Below are 19738 nucleotides of genomic sequence, written 5' to 3'. Positions count from 1 at the left end.
ATCCTTTAAAAGTTCGAGGTCTTGGGGAGACTTACAAAGTGGGCAATTGAGCTTAGTGAATACGATATCCATTATGATTCACGACCAGTAATAAAGGCCCAAGTTTTGGCCGATTTCATCGTTGAGTGTACCTTCAGCTCACTAACCCCTGAATTTGCCGAGCTGACCACCACGTCGGAGGCATCAACCAACACAGCACTTGCCCCAGCTCGGGAAATATCAACCTAGGACGAGGAGCCTTGGATACACCATGTGGATGGCTCGTCCAACCATAGTGGAAGTGGAGTTGGGTTAATACTCTATGGACCTAGCGAGGTGAAACTAGAATACGCACTCTGGTTTTTATTTCGAACTTCAAACAATGAGGCCGACTATGAGGCACTTATAGTTGGGTTGTCACTTACTAGGGATGTTAGGGCCAAACAACTCATGGTTTGCAATGACACAACTTGTAGTGAACCAAGTGAATGGATGGTATGAGGCTTGGGAACTTTCCATGTTGGCTTACCTAGTCAAGGTAAGGGATCTCCTGCCCAACTTCCACTCTTGGTACCTCCAACAAATTCCGAGATCAGAAAATACTGAGGCAACGCTCTCTCGAGGTTGGCCAGTGCAACTAAACTTGACGAAGATGACGTCTACATAGAAGATTTACCCCGTCCATCCATAGAAAGGGCAGTGGAAGAGGTCATCCAAGTGACGACAATAGAGCCGAGTTGGACCGACCCGCTTGTCGACTACTTATGCTAAGGCATATTGCGAAAAGAGCGTAACGCAACTCAAAGAATAGAGTGATAGGCAGTACGCTACATGATTGTGGGCGAGCATTTATATAGAAGATCTTTTACACTACCCTACTTGCACTACCTGTGGTGAGCATTTATATATGGAAGGACTTTGTGAAGGGCACTTGGGGGGCAAGGCCCTCGCCCAAAAGGCTTTATGGCAAGGGTACTACTAGCTCATAGGGAAAGTAGATGCGATTGAGTTGGTGCAGAAATCCGACAATTGCCAATGACATGCCAACATCCTGCCCCAACTAGCAGTTGACCTCAAGTACCTGACCAGTCCGTGGCCATTCGCACAACGGGGGATCGACATAATGGGCCTCTTTCCACCAACAATTGGACAGGAAATTTTTAGTGGTAGTTGCCAACTACTTCACGAAACAGGTAGAAGTCGAGCCATTGGTGACTATCACAACTCGAAATGTTCAAAAATTCTTCTAGAGAAGTATTGTATGCAGATTTAGGTTACCAAGAGTATTAATTTCAAACAACAACAAACAGTTTGAATGCATCAAGTTTCAGAACTGGTGCATAGAAATGGGCATAAAGCAGAACTTCACCTCGGTCACCCATCCTCAGGCTAATGGTCAGGCCGAGGTAACTAATAAGGCAATCCTCTGGGCCTTAAACCTTGACTTTTTTGAGCTAAAGGTTTATGGATGGACGAGCTGCCCAGTGTATTATGGGCCTACCGCACAACCATTATGAACGGCAACAAGTGAAACACCCTTCAATCTGACAAACAGGAGTGGGGTTGTGTTACCCATAGAAATCGAAGGGTTGAACTTAAGGTTCTAGACATTTAGTGAAGAAGCTATTGAGGACGACCTCCAAACCAACCTTGACTTAGTAGAAGAAGTTAGAGACCTGGCCTACATTCAGACTACAGCATACCAGTAGTGAGTGGCTCGGTATTATAATGCCCGAGTCAAGAAACGCCAATTCAGAGTTGGCGACTTAGTGCTCAAAAAAGTTATGGTACCTGAGCCCGATGTAGGAAAGCTAGGCCCGAACTGGAATGACCCTTATAGTGTCTCTAAGGTGATAGGTGAAAATGTGTACGAGCTCGAAACATTGGAGGGGAAGGTGGTAGCCCCATGCATGGAACATAAACAACTTTAAGAAGGCATCCGGGCCGAATTCCCAACAACTCGGCCAAAAGAAGACAAAAGATAAGTGACAACTACGAATCTATGAAAATTGGCTAAGGCATTTGGACCGACCTCTTAACAACTCAACCAAAAGGGAATCCAAAAGAAACTCTTTGCACTAAGGCATTTGATCGACTAAGCGACAGTTCAACCGAGCTAAAAATAGATAAAGAGAAAGTCCCATCCAATAAAAAAATACCAAATGTGAAAAACTAAGTTCCATTAAACCAAAAGGCCAACGACCAAAATACATGTATAAAAAAACTCTCCTAACAATTGACAAGTTCAAATATTTAGGACACGCAGGCCCAAGAGATCAACTTACAGGAGATCGTAAGTTCCCAGAAACATTAGAAAAGAGAAACCATCAAGCAGGCCAACCTACTCCTCGTCATTACCCCACAGCTTGTCGTTGGTGTTGTCACTCTCCTCACCCACTCCTTTACCATCTTCCTCTTCACCTTCCTTAGGAGTCAAGGATTGAATTACACGGCAAACTCATCAGGCACGTCGTTCATAGAAAGGCTTCCAAAGTCAAAGTTGGGGTGTAACGTCTTCAAGTAGTAATGGCAAAGCTTAAAGCCCTTCTTCATTGAAGGGATAACACTCTCCACCTTTTCTTTTTCATACTTAGGAGATTCTTGAAAATGACCGATGGCTGCCACCTCGGCTTAGCGGATGTCTTCGGTATATTTTGTCCACCTTTCCTCTAGATGGTGCTCCTAGGTAGTAATGGTTTCTCGGGCCTCGGACAACTCGTGGTTGCATTTTCTCGCTTAATCCAATGAAACACTGGCGACCCTCCTCTGCACTGAGTTGGACACCACACATCTAGGCCTGCAACAGTCAATATTGGCTTGCAGCTTGCCCCTCTCCTTTTGGCCCACATCGACCTGATCCAATAAGACCTGCCCCATGGTGTTCGCCTACAAAAAGAAGAAAAGTATGATTATAGCAGAAATCGTTGAACCAAAAGACAAGCTTAGAAAGGAAACAAACTTGAACAATGCAATGAGTCAACCGAGCTCCAGCACCAACTAGGTTCAATTGAGCTAAAAAATAGATAAGCAGAAAGTCCCATCCAATAAAAAAATAGCAGATGTGAAAAACTAAGTTCCATTAAACCAAAGAACCAACCACCGAAATACATGTATAAAAAAACTCTCCTAACAATTGACAAGTTTAGATATTTAGGACACGCAAGCCCAAGAGATCAACTTACAGGAGATCACAGGTTCCCAAAAACATCAGAAAAGAAAAACCATCAAGCAGGCCTACCTACTCATCGTTACCCCGCAGCTTGTCATTGGAGTTATCACTCTCCTCACCCACTCCTTCACCATTTTCCTCTTCACCTTCCTTACGAGTCAAGGATTGAATTGCACAACAAGCTCGTCAAGCACATCGTTCATAGAAAAGCTTCCAAAGTCAAAGTTGGGGTGCAACGCCTTCAAATAGCAACGACAAAGCATAAAGCCCTTCTTCATTGAAGGGATAGCACTCTCCACCTTTTCTTTTTCATACTCAGGAGATTCTCGAAAATGACCAATGGCTACCACATCGGCTCAGCGGATGTCTTCAGTATATTTTCTCCACCTTTCCTCTAGATGGTGCTCCTGGGTATTAATGGTTTATTGGGCCTCGGCCAACTCACGTTGCATTTTCTCGCTTAATCCAATGAAATGTTGAAGATCCTCCTCTGCATTGAGTTGGACATCACACATCTAGGATTGCAACACGTCAATATTGGCTTGTAGCTTGCCCCTCTCCTTTTGGCCCACATCGACCTGATCCAATAAGACATGCCCTATGGTGTTCACCTACAAAAAGAAGAAAAATATGATTATAGTAGAAATCATTAAACCAAAAGACAAACTTAGAAAGAAAACAAACTTGAACAATGCAATGAGTCAACCGAGCTCCGGCACCAACTAGGTTCAGATTGCAGAAATACCGCACATCCTCGGGAAGTAACATACCCCTTGCCATTCGGAGAGCTACGTAAGGATTGGTGACATGATCAAGCACAGAGATGTCAACGCGAGGAACAAAGCGAGGAATGCTCGATGTATATGGGCTGGCCTCACGTTCCTCTTGGCTAACCTGAGTTTGAGAGATGGCAGGACCCATAGAGTACTAATCGGTCTCATAGGGTCCTGACCTCCCTTGAGGTCGATGACAGGAGGAGCATGTGATTATGATCTCACCCCGGCACTGACCAAGGTCTCCTCCATGGATAAGCGGCGATCAGCCCTTCTCTTCTTCCTCAAAGCCTTCTTAGAAGTCGCCAATATGGATTCCATGCTCTCCATATTTGAAAATGGAGAAAGGATGGTTAGTCAAGCTAAAAATCAGAAGTACCAGGAACAAAAAACACAGAGATCGATCTACCTATGCGACTCAGGTCGGCTTGTATTAGCATGGGCTCGGCCAAAACAATTTCTACTTTAATCTTTTGGTAGACAAAATCCTAAACCGCTACATGCATCTCTTCACTGAGCTAAAGAGAATCTGGCCTAAAGAAATGCCATACCTTAGCACCAAGAGAATGAAAGGGTGCAAGGGAAATCAAAGGCTGGAAACCAATGCCTCCTCAAAAATACAAGCAGCATCCCTGCCGTGATCCCAGGGATATTCATTAGGGCTGGGCTGAATATAATCATACTCAATAGGTATCTGGTAAATGCTATATAGTTCCATAATGCACTCCCCAAAAAGCACACTTGAACCAAAAACACACACTACTCGTTCGATTTCATTTCTCGTCCCCATCAGAGATCTAGAGCAGAATTCCCCCTAAGATTCCTCCCTTGAGAAACTTGCCACTCCCTGAAGGATTGAAAGACATCGCTAAAGGCAAACTACTCACCGAAAAAGGAATAAAGAAAATCATCACCGGTGACTAACAGAATCTTGACAAGCGAACTGGGAACAACGCTTCAACCGCAACCTCCACGGACTGGACACCACCCCAAAAAACTCCAAAAACATTGTAAGTGGGGATCCCGTATTTATAATCCAATAGGCAAAAGAACGAGTGGAAAAGATGCATCGATAGCAAATCGACGGTTGGCAGCACACATGGGCAACTTCAAATTCAAAATTTTGCGCGCCTGCCATGTGCACCTCTTGTTTCAAGTTAAAAATCAACACACTTGCTATGTGTGCCTCTTTTTTGAATTTGAAATTTGAAAACCATCACGGTCCTGCCTAATTTTAGACCAGTTCAAGAAAGCAATCCAGGCAACCTACGAACCAGTTGAACAATTACTTTATTGAGAGCTACTCCCTTCGTCGAGCTGACGTAGGCTTGGTAGTGGGGGGCAATTGATGAGGGGTAATTTGGTCCTCCGAATCACTTCGCGACACGTGGCCTTCAGGTGATACCTCATCACTGACTAGGTGAAACAATTCGGCAAGTTAGCCTCAAGCACCTCGTCTAGGCCGAGCTCCACCATGACCGAACCAAACTGATGGGTTTCCTAAGTCGCAACGACCTACCTCCAAGACCGGATGAGCTGTAGGAATCTATGGCGACTTGTGAGCGAGCGAGTTGACTTGTCTCGAAGGTACATTACCAGTCCGAGATCTCTGGAACATTAATGCCTCCACCATTGGACCGGCCTACTGCACTGCACACCCCAAAGTTACTCGGACAAATCGTAGCCCCCACGCAGAACACATAACCGACACAATAACTCACCGAACCAAGCGAAAATGGTTCCATGAGAAGATGAGACCCGTTGTAAGGGGACACAGACCATTGGCACCTATAAAAGGTCTTCATTCCTACCAGAGAAGGTACACGTGATTACAAGCTCCCCATCTCTCCCACCTTCTAAAATACTCTCAATAGACATTCTCTAACTTAAGCATTGAAATGCCCAACCCGAGTAAAGACAACCCGGGCACTCTAATTTTTCCTCTCGCTGAATAAAACCAACTCAGCCTAGCACAACTCAGATCAACATGGTGTAATCTGAATCAAAGTCCGAATCGTCTAACACGTGAGAAGAGCTAGATCGTGCGACATCAATTCTGCTTTGGATCTTGTTTTACTCCATTTGTAGCGCAATCAAACATAAATTTTAAAATAAAAATAAATCATAATTTGTATCAAAATCATTTACACTAACTACCATGGTTTGGTTATGTATCAATGCAAATAAATTCACAATATTGCAACCAAACACGGCCTAATGGACACTACTACTGCAAACATCAAACAAACTACCTCCTTTAAGCCTTGTCACAAGTTTAACCCTTGGAACAGGTAGGTTGTGATCCACATCATTTATCAATAGTTTGTTGTCTTCCTTAATTATGAGATTATGTAGACCATATAATTGGTTTATAACCTCCATGTTTTAGGCAAGGGATGACTACATCTCACTCTAGAAGGCCTCAAAGGTGGTTGTAGAAACGTATTGTTCTTTTTCTACCAACACTATCTGCGAGAAACAAAGGCCATATTACAAGAAAACCTTGTGGTATATATTGGTGAAAGCGAGATTCCATAGTCGGGGGTCTCATGGCAGAAGCGAGACCCTAGAACATGGATACAGGTAGGCGAGAATTTTGTGCAAGATTCGTCGAGATCCCAGCCTAAAGCTTAAGGGGAGCAAGGTCGATCGGGGTAAGACGAAGAAGATTGCCTCAAGGAAACCATGATTGGATGTACCTCATGTCTACATAGATGCATAGACATGCGTCATACACTCATACTTGGAGTGGCTTTCAAGAAGATTCTAGAATATTCATATATAGTCTAGTCCCTCCATTCTATAAATAGGGAACCAGGACCCTAAAGAGGGATCCTTCATTTAGCCATTTTTTGCCCTAATTCTCTCTACAACTTACCCCTTTTTTGGCAATTTGACACTAAGCTCTTCTTCTCTCCTTTGGCAATCTAATCTCCCAACTTCAAAGCCTATAGACCATTCTCATCCGATAGGCTTACACTATCGTTGGAGCTACCAATCGCTTTGTTGCTAGCCGTCGATCTTGTGTGCTCCAAATTCTGAGACCAATTGATGTAGTAAAAGAGTAAAAGAAGAAGAGAACCATCTTTTTCAAAGAAAAACAACTTGAATCCACAAGGAGAAGATAATAGGAGAGAAAACTCATATTCAATTCATTGAAATTGAACTTGTACAATGGTCTATTTATGGGCAATACCCACTTTTCCTAAAATAGTAATGTTAATAAAAATAGTAATTAAAACTCATAATCTTACTCTACTCAAAGTAGGAAGGCTCCTAGTTGGACTCAAACTCTCTAAATCATTGTATCTATCTATCCATCTATCTATATACATATTAAGATAAGGAAGTCTAGAAATTTTCTCATTTTTTCTCATTTTTTACTTTTTTAATTCCACATCATTTTTGAAACAACTAATGAGATGCACTTTCCCAATAACCAAAATAATTTATTCTCCTAAACTACCTTCCCCACTATCCCCCACTTTCTCCAAAATTATCTCTAATTCCTATTTATCTCCAGAAAACATCTCTAATTTAGTAGAGAGTTTCTCTCCTAAATTATCTCTGATTCCTATTTATCCTCTCCCCTACTTTTTATCTATATCCATCTAAAGAAAGTTTGGATTAAAAATTTAAGAAATATTTAAATATTATAAAAAAATTATATAATAACTTTAAAATATTTATTAAAAACACAAAAAAATGATTTTATATTTTTACAAAATATATCATGATATTCTGTACTAACAACTTAAATTACATTTTCTGGATTATCAATTTAAATGTTTTTCAAATATTTAGTAATATGTAATAGCTTTAAATAAATAAAATTCAAAAACAAAAAAAAAATAAATACTTTGTAGATTATTTAAATATGTAAGCAACTAAATATTTATCATTGCTAGACTTTAAATAGTTAAAATAACGAAATTATGTAATAAATTTAAAAAAATTCTTCAAGGTAGAAAAATAATTATAACATAATATTGAACTTAATAATAATTTAATATTTTTACATAATATTTTAATTTACTAATTTCACTTATATAGAGTAATAATTCATGAAAATAACTTTCAAAAAAATTAACATTTATTAATAATAATTTTAAATTCTTAATCTGTATTCATTATATAATTACATATACTAAAACTAATATTTATTGTATTTCAGTAATTGTTTATTGTTTTTGTGATAAATGTATTTTCAATGATTATGTATAAATTTATTTTGTTTTATTATTTAATAGAAACCATTCAATAATTATTGGAGATTAAACTACTATTATTGAAATTTTTAAATTTAATTTATTGTACTTATTGCATTTTTGTTATAACTTATTGATTAATATTTATTAGAGATTAAACTATTATTTGAGATTATACTATTTATTAACTTTGTTAATATATTTTTAGTACTTATTGTATTTTTTCATTATCAATATATTTTCAATAATTATGTATTTTTTCTATAAATTTTCAATAATTATTGGAGATTAAAATATTGTTATTTATCAGAGATGAGACTATTAATTTAGTTGAAGTTACGAGTGTTCATGAGTCAGTTTGGTTCGATCATAGGCTATTTGGGTAACCAAATTACCTGGTCAGGTTGGGGAGTTGGTTAGCTAAAACCAATTGACCTTTTGTGAAAACCAACCCACTCAAGTTGTACCGGTTTGGGTCAACTTTTTGGTTTGGTCAGTCGATTCAAAAGATTTAAACTTAAAAATTACAGTGCAATTATTGAAAAATAAATTAAAAAATTAGATTTATGATATAAACATTTTAGACTATGAAATATGGAAAATTTTCCACTTTTCCAAATTAAAAATTATATTTAGGGAAATTGTCCAAAACTCACCTTGAGTTTTCACCATTTCTCTTAAACTCACCACAACTTTTCAAAATGACTAAAATTCACCATGTCACTAACTTAATATTAAACAGACTAATGAGTGTTAATATATTACAATTTTAAACTTCATAGAAAAATATAAAATATATAAAAATAAATTAATGGGTGTTAATATATTACCATTTTAATATTTAGACATGAAAAAAGGAAAAAGTTCAAAAAAATATTTTCAAATATAAAATACATAAAAACATAGTAATTACAAAAACTATAAAAAATTTATAGAAATTGCAAACAAAATAAAAAATTATTTTCAAATTATAGAAACTATAGAAATTGAAAAACAAAATAAGAAAATAAAAATTGTAGAAAAAACACCAAAGGTTATAGAAAAACACAGAAACTATAAATAAATAACAAAAATACAAGAAAATTTATAGATTGTAGAAATAGAAAATTGTAAAAAACAGGAATTATAAAAAACATTAGAATTTATATCAAACCAATAAAAATGCAAAAAAAAAACAAGAAAATTGAAAACTGAAAAATACCATTTTTCCTCTAACTCACTATTCACGGGTAATTTGGTCATGAAAATTGTTATTTTTGCTGACATTGACACCTTTGTTAAAAAGCATTAATGGTGCACTAATAGAATGTGAGTTTTGGAAAATAAAAACTTACTGAAGACATTTTGAAAAGTTGTGGGGAGTATAAGAGAAATGTTGGAAACTCATGGTGAGCTTTAGACAATTTCCCTTATATTTAAAATATAAAATATTAATATATATTCATAGTTAGTTCATTCGATTTTGGTTGGTTTACAAATGGACAAAGTGAAACTGATCCAACTTGGTTGAATTGGGAAATTTTTTAACCAAAATCAACCGAAAATACTAGGAAGCCGACTCCGGGTCGAGTTGATCGGGTTGGTCAGTTTCATCAATTTGATGAATAAACCTAATTGAAATTAGTTATTGTTATTTTTTATTATAAAAAATATTAAAAGTAGTATATAAAATATGAATAATTATTAATTATTTAAAAAGTTGAAAATATAAAACAATTGTATACTCTTAGGTGTTTCTATTAGGGTCATTTAGTAGAACACACCTTATAGTTTTACATATTTACTTAAACCTACCTTATAGTTTTCATTTTACTAAAACATCCCATATATTTTACAATTTATCTACCTAATAAACATTTCATTAAGGAGTGTTTGTTTTGCCATTGGGCCCATGTTTATTTATTCCAAAAATACCCTTAACACTTTTTTTGTACAGAAAACAAAATTGACCAAATATAGCCAATAGAGTGGTTGTCCATGTCTTATTAAGGGCAAAAATGGTTTTTTATTTTTATTTTTTATTTTCTTTTGATTAAATTTATTTTAACGAACATTAGGGTCAACACTATCCTTTTCCACTGTCACCTAATGGAAGATTGATTAAATCCATTGCAAATTATAAGTGGTGTTTTAGTAAAATGTTAACTATAGTGTAGATTTTAATAAATCCATTAAACTAAGGGATATTTAAGTAAATGACCTTTCTATTATTTTGCTTTCACTTATTAAAACAAGGAAGTGTAGAAATTTTCTCCTTTTTTCTCCTTTTTTTGAATTTTTTTAATCCATGTCATTTTCGAAACTACCAATTAGAAAATATGATTTCTATGCACAAATCTTCCTAAAATTTCTCCTAAACAACCTCCCCAACTTTTTCCTAAGTTATCTCTAATTTAGTAGAGAGTTTCTCTCTTAAATTATCTCTAATTCTTACTTATCTTCTCCCCCACTTTTTGTCTGCGTCTATCCAAAGAAAGTTTGAATTAAAAAATTTAAGAATTATTTAAATATTCCAATAAAATTATATAATAAAATTAAAATATTTATTAAAAATAAAAAAAATAATTATAATTGATTTAATAAGATCCATATGATTAATAATTATATATTTTTACAAAATTCATCAAGAAATTATGTACAACAAACAATATAAATTATGAATTTCTGGATTATTCAATCTAAATGTTCAAATAATAAAAATCTAACATTAAAAATGAAATATTATTTAAATATTTCAATAACTAAATATCTTAAATAACAAAATATTAAAATTAATATTTTAAATCAATTAATTTTTTTTATATAGTTACTGAATAACTTTCAATTATAATAAATAGATTAAGATTTTAAGTATTTAGTTAAATAACTAAATATTTTAAATAACGAAATATTTAACATAACTAGATTTTAAATAGTTAAAATAACAAAATTATGTATTAATAGTACTATAATTTTATGGATTACTAAATTCAACAAGTAATTAATATTTTAAAATTTAAATAATGATATTATTTCAATAAATAAATAATATTGTAAATAAATAATTTCATTTATACCAATTAATAATTCTAGAAAATAACTTCCAAAAAAATTATTGTTTATTAATAATAATTTAAAAAACTTAATCTTTAATATATATATATATGGCCAGGTCGTTCGATTTTAGTTAGTTTACAAATGATTAAAGTGAAACTGGTCCAACTCAATCAGTTTGGGAAATTGTTGAACCAAAGGTGATTGGAAATACTAAAAATCAAGTTGGCTAGTTTCATTAGTTTGATTCAGAATGGCAACGAGGTGGGACGGGGATGAGGAGCCTCTCCCCATCCTCGTACCCACGAAAAACCCCATCCACGTCCCTATCCCCATCCTTGCTAACAGGGACAAAGTTATCCCCATCCCCGTCTTCACGGGTAGAGGTGTAAATCAGGTCGGCCCGCGAGCAGCCTCACACAATAGCCCACGGGTCGTGCCAAGCCCAGTGATGGTCCGTGTCGTGCTAGGCCTGGGGTTTGAAGTCCATGGGCCAACACCACACGGCATGATCAAGCGGGTCGTGCCCCGTGCCGTCCGCGGCCCGGCCCAACACGACCCATATATACTATTTATATATTATATATTATATATAAATATATATAATATAATATATTATATTATATATATATAAATATATTTATATATTTTATATATAATATATAATATACTATATAAATTATAATTATATAATAATATATAGTATATAATATATTAATAAAATAAACAATTTTTTTCAATTTTATTAAACTAATTTATTTAATTATTGTATAAATAAGTAATTGTATACATTCATATAAAATTAAAATTTGAAGTTTTCTTTCAATTTTTTAAATAAATAGGCAAAAATAGCTTTGGCCCGGTCCATGGCCTGACGGCACGACACGGGCCACGTGGGCCTGGGTTGTGGGCCGTGCTGGGCTGATCCCCAAAATTTTCACCAGGGAGGGCGGCACGGCCCGACACGACACACTTTACACCTCTATCCACGGGGATCCCCACTCCCTGTGATTCTTTATTTTTTATTTTATTTAAAAATAAAAAATAGAATAATTAAAGTTTACTTTCCTACTAGAAAAGATTCAAACATATTCAACCATATTTTTAAAATTATTAATATATAGAGGTATGTGTACATATATACATATATAATAGCGAAGATCCCATGGGGTAGGGATCAAGGTCCAATCTCTCGTCCCCACCAATGGGGATGAAAATTTCCCCATCTCCTTCCCCACAGGAGAAAATCATCCCCATCCCCGTCCTATTTGGGGCAGATGCCTAGGGGGTCTAGAAAATTGGGAAAATTGCCATCCCTAAATTTTATAAACAACCTTATCTAAAATTAATTTATGTTATTTTTATATTGTAAAAAATTATTAAAAGTAATATATAAAATATAGATAATTATTAATTATTATATAAAACAATTGTGTACTCTTACATATTTCTATTATCTTTAACTTAACAAATCCCGTACATTGCACGAATCCCTGCCAGTTTTACTTAAATAAAGGCTTCCTAACTAGGACTAAAAAATGTGGTTAAAATGATTATTTGGGTCTCCAAATAATCATTATATTAGGCCTCCAAAAACATTTTATGCCGCAACTTGTTCTACATCAAAAAAACTTAAAAAAAAATACCAAGAAAGCAAATTTGAAAGTGTTTGCATCTCTGAAATCTAATTTTTAGTACTTTCTTTCCCTTGTATCCTTTTTCATTTAAAGGGAGATGCTTGAAGTAGGAAAATAAATGATTATATAGATTTTTTATTTGTTTGGAGATAGGGCTTAGGTGCTTATCCTTGGACTTGACATATTCATAATTAGCGATTAGTATTAATAAAATTAAAATTACAAAGAAAAAAAAAGAAAATCGACACTATGAAAAATATCATAAATTAGAAAATTCCCCCTCCAAAAACAATCATTGCCAACTACCACGTAACATTGTCAACTTTTTCATATATCAACCAAATTATCAAGTAAAAAAACTAGCTAACAAGAGGATCAACTTAATCAAGTTTCTCGCATATCTCAACTAATTAAATGACCTATGATTTATGCAAATAAAATTGGAATGATAGAAAGAAGATTTAACAAGGGGCTACCTTAATATTTTATTAATGAAAAATCCCCTGAAGTTTTTTGTTATTGCTGAAACATCCTCTGAATTTTGGTAATTACAATCAACTCTCCTAAACTTTCTGACATAGTTGTAAGTAGACTCTCTCTGGTAGAATGTTCTAAAAAAAGGCATTAAAATGTCTAAAATACCCATGCAGTTATTTTTAACAACAATGTTCATTTTTCAAATTTTCATATGAATCACTACCCCAAATCCTTTCAATATCTTTTCTGAAATTGATTTATTTTTCAAATTTGCCCTTCATATCAATCACTAAAAGGTAAAGCTACTACGACTTTAAGTTCTCAATAGTAACTTCCCATAGAATCCAGCCTCAATAGTATCTGCATGGATATTTTGGACATTTTTATGCCCTTCTTTAGAATATTCATTCTACTAGATGTGCTCTACTTGCAATTCTATTAGAAAATGCAGGAAAGGTGATTGCAATTATTAAACTCCATTGGAGATTTCAGCAATTTACCCTTAATTTTATTAATGAAACTCAAAAGGAAGTTACTAAAAGTAATTGCCCTATTGCTTGGATTGACAATTGTGTGAAAATGTAGGTTTGTGTTTGAATGCTGCCACTTTGTGCTAAATGCCAAAGGTTAAAGGTTAGGTCCTTATCGAAAGTCCCCCCTCCCAAGACCTCAAATAACTAGAATCAGCATTGGGTCTTTTCTTTCTTCTTCTTTTTTTCTTGAATTATACAATAAAATATAGCCCATTCCCAATCCCCAACAGGAATTGTTCTCAAGTCTTTACTACAACCAGGACCAGCTAATTAAAAACCTTGCCAGTTGAGCCAATTAGTACTTGGCACCTGAGCATTGACCCTTTCGTTTCTCTCAACTCCCCCCTTAGTTTTCAAATTAGGATTGTTTCAGACCTGGTTTAAATCTAAACCAGATTTAACTCAATCTTGGGCTTCAACCACACTACTAGTACTAGCCTACCAGGCTACTACCACAAGTCCACAACCACAGCAGAAAAAAAAGGGTTTTTCTAAGGGTGGATAAAGGGGATTTTATAGTTCAGTCCACCTCTAGGTGGAACTAATAATACATGTTAATGGATTGATGTCAAATTCACGGGTAGGATGCGATTTGTGAGGTGGATTGCAGATTTGTGGGAGGGCTATAACTTCAGATTTATGAGGTGGATTGCAATGCACTTATCCCTATTGATGAGGGCGGATTTTTCCCTCCAATGACATTGTGACACATGGCACCTTAGAACAAGTAGGTGACACCCATAACCACTCAGGCAACAACTTGCCAAGTTGATGGTGTCCATTCTGGCGGCTCTCAAGACGTGCTCGCCAACATATTCGGCATGCATATCCAAACACTCCCACGATCCTTGGAAGTTGGCCCATATGCCGAACGATCTAGAGGGTGGTCAATGTGCATGGTGGTTACCTCCAGGAATCTTAGACCTGTTAAACACGACTTCCCAAAGATCTCGGGGGTAGTACATGAGCAAGGCCTATATAAAGGCACCAATCCCAATGACAAGGGGCAAGGAAGGGAGCAAGCAAGCAAGTAAGCAAATTCTAACTCTCATACTGTGTGATTTTTAACTCATAGTTTACTATAAGAGTACTGACTTAAGCATTGGAGCGGCCTCACCAGGTTAGTCACACTGAGTCCTCTGACATTTGGCTCCATGCAAGTCACTAAAGTGCAACAAAGCTCATCAATTCAGCCTGACACCTCACAGGCAGCTTGACACTATAGTCAGCTTGCCACCTAGCCTGCCCAGCTCGAGTAAGCTCAACAGCCAAAGTTCACTTTGGCTTGAGTCAACGGCCGTTTGGAAGCAAACCAAATGATGAGGTACTTAGCCAAAAAATTGATACTTAATCAAAAATTGATTCATCAATTGGCACCGTCTGTGGGAAACGCTACAAAAAGTAAGTTTTCATCCTCTAAAAGGCTAAATCCTCTTCTTCCAGAAAGCTAAGCCCTCACTTTTTAGAAACTAAAGCTCTCGCTTTATAGTTTCCATTTTTTATGAACTCAAAGACTATGCAGGAAGTTGATAGCTAACAGATTAAGCAACTCTACCAACATTTTTTAACTCGGATAAAGCCTCATCAGTCCTCTTCGCAAGGTCCCCTCTACAAAGATGAACTCTCTGTGGCTTCCGCGGGAGTTGGTGGCCAACAGACTGCATGGATGCCCTTGGTGGTTGAGCCTTCCAAGGCTCCCGTGCAAGTTGGCGACCTAAAGTCAGTAGTGTTGCCCCCGTAGGTCGAGCTCCTAGTAGCTTCTTGTAGGAGTGGGTGACCAGTATCACGAGGCTGATGCAGTGCAGCCATAGCACTAAGTACCGAACTGGCGAAGATCTCGGTACCACATAAGACCCAGTCGCCTCTTCGGCATGGACAAGATCAAGGAGAGTGGACTGCGAGTCGCTCTTAGAGCCTAAGGGCCAAAATACCGAACTAGCGAAGACCTCCTCACCACATAAGACCCAGTCACCTCTTCGGCATGGGCAAGATCAAGGAGAGTGGAATACGAATCGCTCCTAGAGCCTAAGGGCCAAAATACTGAACTAACGAAGACCTCCTCACCACATAAGACCCAGTCGCCTATTCGGTATGGGCAAAATCAATGAGCGGACTGCGAATCACTCTCAGAGCCTAAGGAATTGAATTGACGCTTACAAGCTCATCAAATTATTCATTCTGGTTCACAAGGAGAAATCTACTCCCTTCGTTGAAGTTACTTTCAACTCGGGAGTGGGGGGCAAATGATGAGGGCGGATTTTGCCCTCCAATGACATTGTGACACATGGCACCTCAGAACAACTAGGTGAACCCGGAACCACTCAGGCAACAACATGCCAAGTTGATGGTGTCCAACCTGGCGGCCTGACCCAGGAGCCAACCTGGCGGCTTGCAAAACGTGCTTACCGACGAATTCAACATGCATATCCAAACACTCCCACGATCCTTGGAAGTTGGCCCATGTGTCGAACGATCTGGAGGGTGGTCAACGTGCATGGCAGTTACCTCCAGGAATCTCGAACCAATTAGACATGACCTCCTAGAGATCTCAGGGGTGGTACATAAGCAAGGCCTATATAAAGGCACCAACCCCAATGACAAGGGGCAAGGAAGGGAACAAACAAGCAAGTAAGCAAATTCTAGCTCTCATATTATGTGCTTTTTAGCTCGCAATTTACTATGAGAGCACTGACTTAAGCATCGGAGCGACCTCGTAGGATTAATCACCCCGGGTTCTTTGACATTTGACTCCATGTAGGTCGTTAAAGAACAACGAAGCTCATCAATTCAGCCCGGCACCTCACAAGCAGCTCGACACTATAGTCAACTCGCCACTTAGCCTACCCAGTTCAACTCAGCTCAGTAGTCAAAGTTCACTTCGGCCTGAATTATCAACCACTTGGAACCAGACCAAATGACAAATTACTTAAGCTATTGTCAACCCTATTTTTCATTAGCAACCACGCTATGATCCAATTTCAACATGTCCCAACTTTTGCCCAGTTTTGAAATCACCATCAAATCACAGGACAGGAATGAACATATGATCACACTACAGATTTTCTTCAAATCAATCCGCACCATAGATTTCCAATTGTGTAGAGATAATTATTCCGAAAAAAAATTAATTATAAAAAAAAGGAGAAGGCACAAAAGAGAGAATTGAGATATCATCTTTTTCTTGTTCAATTCAATCACGAATCTTTGATATCAATCGGACGGACGATCTGCACCCTTTCTAGCAGATTCGAACCGCAGATGCTACATACTTTACTCACATTATTACAGCCAAAACACCCCCAACAAACCCTTCCCTTTATCTCTCTTTGTTCCCTATGTTCTTTCAATCCTGCTTTTTCTTTTTTCCCCTGTTTGATGTCCTATAAATATATGCTACATCAAGACCAACAAGGAACAACTGGACAAGAGAAAACATATATATTTTGAAAACAAAAATTAACAAAAAGGAAGGATAAAAAAAAAAGATCGGTGGACGGAATTACGATCAGGAGGATTCAGCTCCGGCACCGTCGCCGTCGAAACTTCCGTTTTCCTTATTTGCCCTCGATTGAATTCCATAATAACTAACATACCACTTGACAAATTTCCTCAACCCTGTCGCCAAATCGGTGGTGGGCTTGTACCCGAAGTCCCTGTACGCCAGGCTCACGTTAGCATGGGTGAATGGCACGTCGCCGTTCCTCGGCATCTTCACGATGTTCTTCTTCGCGTTTACGTTCAGAAGTCCTTCAAGGATCGAGACCAGCTTCCCCACCGACACCGGCGACGTGTTCCCCAGATTGTAGATTCTGAGCTGCGCCGGGCCCCGCTTCTTCCCGCCGCTTCCGGTGCTCTTCTCCGCCGTGTCGAGCGCGCCTAAGCACCCCTTCACGACGTCGTCGATGTACGTGAAGTCTCGGGCGACCTCCCTGTCGTCCTGGGTCTGGTAGATCGTAATGGACTTCCCTTGGAGAATATCCTTGGTGAAAAAGAAGTAAGCCATGTCGGGTCGGCCCCATGGACCGTAGACGGTGAAGAAGCGAAGCCCTGTGATCGAGAGGCCGTAGATGTGGTTGTAAGTGTGGGCGATCTCTTCGCCAGCCTTCTTCGTTGCGGCGTAGAGACTCGCTGGTTGGTCCGTCCGGTGGGATTCGGAAAATGGGTTCTGGGTGTTGAGGCCGTAGACGGAGCTGGACGATGCCCAGACAATGGCGGGTTGAGGTTGGGCGGATTTGGCGATCTCCAGTAGATTCACCAACCCGGCTATGTTGGAGTTCACGTATGACTGTGGGTTCATCATGGCGTAGCGCACACCCGCTTGAGCAGCCAAGTGGAGGACGTGAGTGAACGGCACGACGTCGAAGAGCTTGGAGAGTAATGGAGCGTCGTTCAAATCAGCTTCTACGACGAAGATTTGGTGTTTGGACAGAAGAGATTGACGGGCTCGTTTCAGTGAAGGGTCGTAGTAGGAATTGAAGTTATCCAGGCCAAGAACTCCATCGCCTCGTTTCTTCAAGGCCAGTGCACAGTGGGTTCCGACGAATCCGGCAGCCCCAGTCACCAACACGGAGAAGCCATTGGGCCTGCGAGGGGTGGACGAGTGGCGGACTTTCTTTTCCCAGGTGGCGCCGTTGCCGTAGAAGGCCGAGGCGATGAAGTTCTGGTGGTGATGCAGGTGGACATGGTGGGGGTTATCAGAAAGCGGAGGATAATTAAGAGTGAAAAAGAAAATGAGAATGAGAGCAACGAGAAGGGTGACTCGGAAGAGGAGTTTGGAGGAGGCAGCTAAGAACTTGGTACTGTTCACGCGACGGAGGTAGCTGTTGTAGCGCTCCAGCTTGGTGGTTTTGCTTGTGTCTGGCGGGGACGCCATTAACGTACAAACCGATCAATGATCCGAAGCCAAAAGGACTCAATTGATTTGATTTGGCTTCAGGGTTACAGCTCTCTTAGAATAGTTTTTTTTTCTTTTCTTTTTGAGCTCCGAAAGGAGAGAGCCAGAGAGGAGTAGAGCCCTGAAAGGAGAAGAGAGTACAGATGGTTGGATATAAAGAGAGAGAGAGGGAGAGAGAAAGAGAGAGAGAGAGGTGGACCTCCCTTGAGTGAAGTAAGGTTGGTATTAGTTGGACTGCACTGTCTTCTTTTCTTCTCACCTTTCTCTCTCCTTCTATCTCCCCTACGAGAGTCACCCTTACATATGAAACCAGAAGGAGTTCCAGTGTTAAAATGGATTTCCGAAAAAGGGCTTTTATTTTTGTTATAATTACAGAAAAGACGACGCGTTGGATTTGTTTGGACTTAAGAGGTCAGGAGGTGATCAATGTTGCCAGCCAACCAATGAAGAGAGACAAATCAGTCACGTGGGTGAGCGCATTAACGTGTGTATGTCGTGTTGTTCTACCGACAAAATAGTAATATCATGTTACCGGTTTGCACAGGAAAATAATCTCGTATTACCGATTTTAACCATATTATATTTAACAATAAGTAGTTTTGGGCATAAATTGTAGGGGTATTCCAGTCAATTCGTCTGATTATTGGATTAGCGATCTCTCTTCCTGGAAGCTGCCATGTGGGAGAACTAAAGAGATAATAGGATGAGACAGGTGGGCCCGAACTGGGTTTTTTTGGTAATTTCGAGAAAATTCTAGGGTGATTTCCCGTGGGTGAAAACAAAACTAGGAAAAAAAATGTAGAAAAGGGAGTCCATTAAAATTAAATCACGATTTCTTCAGGGTCTCCACCGCCACTGCTCGCTAGTTTCCAATATTTTATTATTAAATTCAAAATTAAATGTTATTTTATTATTATTATGGTATTATTCTATTGTATTATTATAGGCCATGAAGCATGGTGGTGGTGGGCGGGTCCCAAATCGGGACCACCGACCACTACGTCATTTTCCGTCAGTCCGTATGCCTGCAGACAA

At 38.3% G+C, this 19738-nt stretch overlaps 1 protein-coding gene across 1 annotated transcript; it reads right to left on the bottom strand.

The window, feature by feature from the left end:
• Nucleotides 1–16971: 16971 nt before the first annotated feature.
• On the bottom strand, nucleotides 16972–19046 carry LOC148874603 (UDP-glucuronate 4-epimerase 6-like). The gene has a single exon (XM_088963653.1). The coding sequence runs from the start codon at nucleotides 18680–18682 to the stop codon at nucleotides 17315–17317; it is 1368 nt and encodes a 455-aa protein (XP_088819779.1). The 5' UTR covers nucleotides 18683–19046; the 3' UTR covers nucleotides 16972–17314.
• Between the last annotated feature and the right edge of the window lie 692 nt (nucleotides 19047–19738).

Source organism: Nelumbo lutea, chromosome 1 (genome assembly GCF_056320005.1).
Source record: "Nelumbo lutea isolate HS-2025 chromosome 1, American lotus-T2T, whole genome shotgun sequence".
Taxonomy (NCBI): domain Eukaryota; kingdom Viridiplantae; phylum Streptophyta; class Magnoliopsida; order Proteales; family Nelumbonaceae; genus Nelumbo; species Nelumbo lutea.
This window is presented reverse-complemented; position numbering and strand designations above follow the sequence as displayed.